General features: G+C 40.2%; 1 protein-coding gene across 1 annotated transcript; it reads right to left on the reverse strand.

Annotated features, from left to right (window-relative positions):
- Positions 1–2,259: 2,259 nt before the first annotated feature.
- On the reverse strand, positions 2,260–7,157 carry epd (ependymin). Its single transcript, XM_062047951.1, has 6 exons — positions 7,034–7,157; positions 6,916–6,947; positions 6,714–6,851; positions 6,460–6,646; positions 2,806–2,887; positions 2,260–2,722 (listed from the first exon to the last, which is right to left on the reverse strand). The coding sequence occupies exons 1-6, from the start codon at positions 7,107–7,109 to the stop codon at positions 2,596–2,598; spliced, it is 642 nt and encodes a 213-aa protein (XP_061903935.1). The 5' UTR covers positions 7,110–7,157; the 3' UTR covers positions 2,260–2,595.
- Positions 7,158–7,386: the final 229 nt, after the last annotated feature.

Genomic DNA, 7,386 nt, shown 5'->3' on the forward strand with positions numbered 1-7,386 from the left:
TTTTTCTTGCCCTGATGTGGGATCTGAGCCGAGGATGTTGTTGTGGCTTGTGCAACCCTTTGAGACACTTGTGATTAAGGGCTATATAAATAAACTTTGATTGATTGATTGATTGATTGATTGATTGATTGATTGATTGATTGATTGATTGATTGATGTTTCATTGTAATCCACTTAGTCCCGTTAGGGTCACTGGTGAGCTGGAGCCTTTCCCTGCCGGATCAACACTGCATGGGGTCACCGACCAATCACACGGGACTAAAGACAAAAATACAAACAACCATTCACATGCACATTCACACCTATGGAAAATATACAGTCTTCATTTTCCAATTAATCTGACATTCATTTTTTTGAGAGGTGGGAGGAGGAAAACTCACACTTTTTGCACAAATGGCAGTGATCCACCAGTCTAGCTAGCATGGTGGTAGAATGGGATCTGGGGATGCATGAGTGCTGCAGTTCATTAAGCTGCAACCCACTAAATATTCACTTTGGAGACAATTTGTATATTGTAAAGTATCTATTCCACATAGGAGGCCTTTAAAGAAATGCCATATTTACACTATGGGTCAAATGGGAAAAAAACTAAATACATGTTTAAATAATTACTTAAATGTGTCCTTAGTTAATTATAATTGGAGGTAAATACATAAATAGGCTATTAAATATGTTTTAATGTATTTGATTTAAAAGTATATGAATTTTCTAATAATAACTTGGATAATTTCAATATTTAATTATTTATTACATTATTTAATGATTTATTGATTTGTTGACTTATTCCACAAACCTGTGTTGCAGCGCTTCATGAATTTATTTTATCTGTCAAAGTCAGCCGTCAAAGTCAGTGGGCGGGTCCTAAGATCTGATTGGTTACCGGCACTTTCACTTGCACCCGAGAACCACTCACCGATATCTTGGTCTTAAAGTGCGGAAATAACTCGACTAAAAACTTCAATAAATCCCTCTACATTAACTGCTACATCAGCAAGGCTTGCGTTAACATACGCTGCTACTCCGCAAAGTCTAAAATATCTACCAGCAACTCCTGAAAAAGTATGAACGCGTCCTCCTTAGCCGCCATGTTTTGAACGACTTCCAAAGTTGCAGGCTTCAGAACAAAGAAATCATTGAACCCGCTCAAAAAGGTTCATTATGTCTTCTCATTTATAGACTTTTCAATTTTCCTCTTGGCAGAAAACATATTTTTGCAGTACAGAAAATATTGTTTGACTGAACGAAAATTTAAATGTATACCGTAATTTCCGGACTATAAGCCGCTACTTTTTCCCCTCGTTCTGGTCCCTGCGGCTTATACAACGGTGCGGCTTATTTACGGCCTGTTCTTCTCCGACACAGACGAAGAGGATTTCGGTGGTTTTAGTACGCAGGAGGAAGACGATGACACAATGATTAAAGACTGACTTTTCATATACCGGTAGGCTGGTTATTTTGATAACGTACAGGCGAGCACTTTGTATTACTTTGCACCGTTGTATTATTTGTACTCTGCACGAATGCTGTTCGCCATGTCAAAGATGTGAAAGTTTGATTGAATGATTGAAAGATTTATTGTTAATAAATGGGACGCTTTGCGTTCCCAAACAGTTATCTCTGTCCCGACGATCCCCTCCGTGGTAGCAGGAACCCCTATATACTACGGTAATTACACATCAAAACCCTGCGGCTTATAGTCGGGTGCGGCTTATATATGGAGCAATCTGTATTTTCCCCTAAATTTAGCTGGTGCGGCTTATAGTCAGGTGCGGCTTATAGTCCGAAAATTACGGTAATTATTGGACTACATTCCTGTTAGCCCCACCCACTTGAGTTTTTGACAGATATCATTATAAAAAGTGCTGCCAAACAGGCTCATGAAATAATTAAATACATCATTAAATCATGAAATAAATATCTAAATTGTAAAATAATTGATTACATTTGGAAATAATCAATTAAACTACAAAATAAGTAAAAAACAATAATTAATAAAGATTAGAACTAAATAAATATTTAAATGTACTTTTATATCAAATACATTAACAACACATTCATGTGTTTGATTCCAATTATAAGTAATTAATAACATATTTGAGTAAGATATATTTATTTATTAACATTTTTCCTATTTGACCCTCTGTATAACACCTGAAAGCACCCATAATAAATAAGGTGACATTAAACACACATAAGTGAAATAACTTTTTGATGACAAAATATAAACATATGATTTCTGCAATAGAAAAAATAAGCAAGTTATTCTTTCATATTATTTCTGTAAACTTTAATTAAATTACTGAGAATAAAAGAAAAAACAAAGTTATGTTGTAAATACTGACAAGCTTTAATGTTTATTGTTGCATTAATCATCGCAAAGACTTCTGGAAGCAGTACTGGAGTAAAAACCAGTTAGTATTAATGATTAATTCTAAAATATCCATGCCCTTACTTTCTTCACAAATGTATACAGTATGATCTATTTCAGCATGAGTGGTGGACGATCAAACAGTTATAATGCAGCATCATGCGAAGTACAAACAATGGTGTACCTAAAATGAAGGGGAAGGATCGTGTCATTTTTACGGGCTGCGTTTACAGGAACTCGGTCAGGAAACCATAAACTGTCCCTTCTGGCGTCTCCTCCACAGGCAATCCTTGGCAAAAGGAAGGCACTGCCAGGAGGTCAGGATCTTTGACCTCCAGTTCAACATTCATGTTGCTATAAAAACAAAGTGGTTTGATTAATTCACACCCATCACAACAGAAATATGTGATGTAAAAGTTTCAGAAACATAGACATACCTGAATATATTCAAGGAGTTGTCTGTCAAATGCATCAAGCTGAAAGGTATGCAGCCCATGGATACAGACATGTAACTGTTGCCTTAAAGAGGAAACAAAACATATCATTATACATATTATATTCTACTGCACACAATTGTTTAAGAAAAAACTCACTAGTTCAAAATAACAAAAAAGCAATAATGTAAAAAAATATAGATATACAAATGTCAAAACAACATAAATTATTTCCATTAGAGGGACATCTATCCGTTCATTTTCTACTGTTTGTTTCTCTCAGGGTCGCGGAGGTGCTGGAGCCTGTTCCAGCTGCATTCGGGCAGAAGGCGGGGTACACCCTGGACAAGTCGACGCCTCATCTCAGTGCCAACACAGATAGACAGACAAGAGTGGAGCCAAATTTGACCCCAATAATTACCGTGGGATCTGTGTCAACAGCAACCTCTGTAAAATCTTCTGTATGATCATCAACCACAGACTTGCACATTTCCTCACAAACAATAATGCCCTGAGCAAATCACAAATAGGCTTCCTACCAAATTACCTTACAACAGATCACATTTTCACTCTCAGCACCCTAGTTGACAACCAAATTAACAAAAACTAAAGCAAATTACACTCCTACTTTGATGCTTTTTCCTCTCAGCATCCTAATTGACAACCAAATTAACAAAAACAAAAGCAAATTACACTCCTGCTTTGTTGACTTCCAAAAAGCATTCAACTCAATCTGGCATGAGGGTCTGTTGTACAAACTGTTAGAAAGTGGCATTGGAGGGAAAACATATGACATCATAAAGTAAATGTACACGAACAACAAATGTGCTGTCAAGATTGGGGAAAAACATACAGACTTCTTCCCTCAAAGCCGTGGGGTTAGACAGGGGTGCAGTTTGAGTCCAACCCTCTTCAACATATACATCAATGAATTGGCAAAAACATTGGAACAAGCTACATCACCTGGCATCTCTCTAGTAGACACAGAAGTCAAATGCCTACTGTTTGCAGACGATCTGGTGCTGCTGTCTCCAACAAAAGAAGGGCTACAGCAGCATCTTGATCTACTACACAAATTCTCCAAGACCTGGGCATTGACAGTCAATCTAACTAAGACACAAGTTCTAATATTCCAAAAAAGACCCAGTCTCCAGCACCACAAACACAAATTCATTCTAGATACAATTGCTCTAGAACACACAAAAAACTATATCTATCTCGGCCTAAACATCAGTGCCACAGGGAACTTCAACCAAGCTGTGAACGACCTGAGGGATAAGACAAGAAGGGCTTTCTATGCTATTAAAAGGAACATCAAACTAGACATTCCAATTCAAATCTGGCTCAAAATATTAGACTCCGTCATAGAACCCATCTCCCTGTATGGTTGCGAGGTCTGGGGCCCACTTGCTAACCAAGCTTTTGCAAAATGGGACAAACACCAAATTGAGACTCTACATGCAGAATTTTGCAAATCCATTCTCCGCACCCAACAGAAAACCCCATATAATGCATGCAGAGCAGAATTAGGAAGATACCCACTAATAATCAAAATCCAAAAGAGAGCATTTAAATTTTAGAACCACTTAAAAGAAAGTGACTGAGACACGCGCCATAACAAAGCCCTTATCTACAGAGAGACCCGAGAGAGATGACCGCTCAACCAGCTGGTTCTGGGACTCCGCTCACAAACACAAGCAGAGCCACCAGACAGAAACCACACTGGACTAAACCAGATGATAAGAAAACAAAAAGAAAACTATCTGACACATTGGAAAGAATCAACTCAAAACCAGAGCAAATTGGAATGCTATTTGGCCCTGAACAGAGAATACACAGTGGCAGAATACCTGAGCACTGTGACTGACCCAAAACTAAGGAGATCCTTGACTATGAGCACAGCCTTGCCATGGAGAAAGGCCGCCATAGGCAGACCTGGCTCCCAAGAGAAGACAGACTGTGCATTCAATGTGCACAAGGTGAGGTGGAAACTGAGTTGCACTTTCTTACAACCTGCCCACTGTACCAAAACATCAGAGACATATACTTCCCACAAATTGCAAATACCCAAAGAGAGTTTGAAAACATGACAACCAAAAACTCCCATACCTGCTGGGAGAAGTAAAGCAGTGTGCAAACACAGCAGCACGATTTGTGAGCTGTTGTGACAAGAAAAGGACATCCAATGGAATACAACCACCATAAAGACTATCAACCAGAGAGAGAAAGAGACAGATAGAGAGACATATTGAGAGAGACAGGGAGAAGAGAGAGAGACATAGAGAGACGAGAGAGAGACATAGAGAGAGAGAGAGACATAGAGACAGAGAGAAGAGAGAGACATAGAGAGAAGAGAGAGAAAGAGACAGAGAGAGACATATAGAGAGAGAAGAGTGAGAGACAGAGAGAGAAGAGCGCAAGAGACATATAGAGAGAAAAGAGTGAGAGACAGAGAGAAAGGAGTGAGAGACAGAGAGAAAGGAGTGAGAGACAGAGAGAGAAGAGAGTGAGAGACATGTAGAGAGAAAAGAGTGAGAGACATAGAGACAGAGAGAAAGGAGTGAGAGGCAGAGAGACAGAGAGAGAAGAGAGTGAGATACATAGGGAGAAAAGAGTGAGAGACAGAGAGGCAGAGAGAGAAGAGAGAGGGCGACATATAGGGAGAGAAGAGTGAGAGACAAAGAGACAGAGAGTGAAGAGTGAGAGACAGAGAGACAGAGAGAGAGGAGAGAGAGATACATGTATATATAGAGAGAAGAGTGAGCAACAGAGAGACAGAGAAAGAAGAGAGTGAGAGACATATAGAGAGTATCCATCCATCCATCCATTTTCTGCCGCTTATCCCTTTTCAGGGTCACGGGGGGGGGGGGTCACATTCACACACTAGGGCCAATTTAGTGTTGCCAATCAACCTATCCCCAGGTGCATGTCTTTGGAGGTGGGAGGAAGCCGGAGTACCCGGAGGGAACCCACGCAGTCACGGGGAGAACATGCACACTCGAGCGCAGGATCGAACCCAGGACCTTCGTATTGTGAAGGACACGCACCAGTATTCCTGCACTATTTGTACTATATGTACATCTGTACATAGACCTACCTACAAACAGAGCGTATACCTTTAAATACATTGGAAAAACTGCTGCTATTTACAAGTTATCTTTACTTTCATGTATACATATATGCATCTATATTGAAAGGTATTACACTTATTTATTATAATAGACCTATATTTTAATTGTACATAGTTTTAATTTCGATAGGTGTTTAAGTTTGATACATTTTAATTGTTTTGATTGTGTTTTAATGCTGGCTTTGGTAATGTAAACGTATGTTTCCCATGTCAATAAAGCCCCTTTAAGTTGAAATTGAATTGAATTGAGAGAAGGGTGAGAGAGTGATGCTGTTTGCACTGACAGATTAAACTGTGAGTAAAATGGAATCATGTGATGGACGTCACCAATAAAAGTATAAATGGCCACCATGTTACTATGAGTATTTAGATGGATGCACCCCTCATGCTTCTGCACTTTACATACAGTCTGAACCTTTTTTAATGGTTTATTTTCAAATGTTTTCAGCGTTTGAAGTGACTAGCAATAATGACTGATTGCGTCCAGCATGCATGAATCAGGCATGATTTCATTGTCTGAATCCCACCTTTCAAATCTGGTGTTGGAATGGCCCAGATGTTGATTTTGATTCCTTCCCCTTCAATGGAGGCACTGCCAAAGACCACGGTGCCATGGAACACAGCGTTAGCGGGAATAGCGAGAGGATTGAGGCTGGATTGCAGCAACTTCTTCACACAGCTCTGGTTCTTGCTGTCGATCTTGTATAATATCCCCTGGTGGACAGCACAGCCAGACACATTACCAAGGCAGTGGGCCGGAGGGACGCCGCCGCATCGTTACCTCCTCAAAGAGCACCAGCAGGTCCAGCTCCATAGTCGCGTTCCATGGATTGCTAGCGTCTGTTCGGAAGCGGAGTTTCTTATTGGTGGAGTCGTACGTGTAAGGCGCCAGAGCTTTGATTTCATTCTGCAATCCTACCTGGGGAGAGAAACAAACAATGTGCAAAACTGTCCCACCTTCTCTTGTCAAAATTCAGACTCACCACAGAGAAGACTCCTGTCATGTTGCTCGAACCTGAAAGGGAAATATTTCAATTGAAAGCTCTCATGTGCACACATAATAGTAATATTAATAATAATAATAACGCCTTCAAGTCTTACGACAAGGCTGATGGTGGTCCGCATGAGTGCTGGCGGTCCAGCACATGAAGACAAAGAGCAGAAGAGTCGCAGACATCTTTCCAGCTCTGAAGGAAGTAAAATGGCAGAAGGAAGGCAGTTGGAGCAGCTTTTAAAGCGCCGCGCCGCACACTGAGATGACGTCAAAGAGGCAGCTTTCAAAACAAGCACCCTGCTTTGTCCCAGCAGGTGGTGACCTGAATTAAAAGGGTTCGTTCAAGTTCCTTTCTCTGGCTGATTGATTCAGCTGTCCTTTCGTGTTTTGCCACTGGCCCTCAATCTTGTTTTCTCAAGTTGAGGAGCAATACGCCTTTTCAGTGCTGTCAAATGATTAA

Source organism: Entelurus aequoreus, linkage group LG05 (genome assembly GCF_033978785.1).
Source record: "Entelurus aequoreus isolate RoL-2023_Sb linkage group LG05, RoL_Eaeq_v1.1, whole genome shotgun sequence".
Classification (NCBI taxonomy): Eukaryota; Metazoa; Chordata; class Actinopteri; order Syngnathiformes; family Syngnathidae; genus Entelurus; species Entelurus aequoreus.

What these genes read in the sequence shown, in the direction of transcription:
- epd (XM_062047951.1), bottom strand. Translation starts at nt 7,109, where the DNA reads ATGTCTGCGACTCTTCTGCTCTTTGTCTTCATGTGCTGGACCGCCAGC. An exon ending in GGACCACCATCAGCCTTGTC is followed by an intron (nt 6,948 to 7,033) that starts GTAAGACTTGAA and finishes TTTCCCTTTCAG; the next exon opens with GTTCGAGCAACATGACAGGA. An exon ending in TGCTGGTGCTCTTTGAGGAG is followed by an intron (nt 6,647 to 6,713) that starts GTAACGATGCGG and finishes GCTGTCCACCAG; the next exon opens with GGGATATTATACAAGATCGA.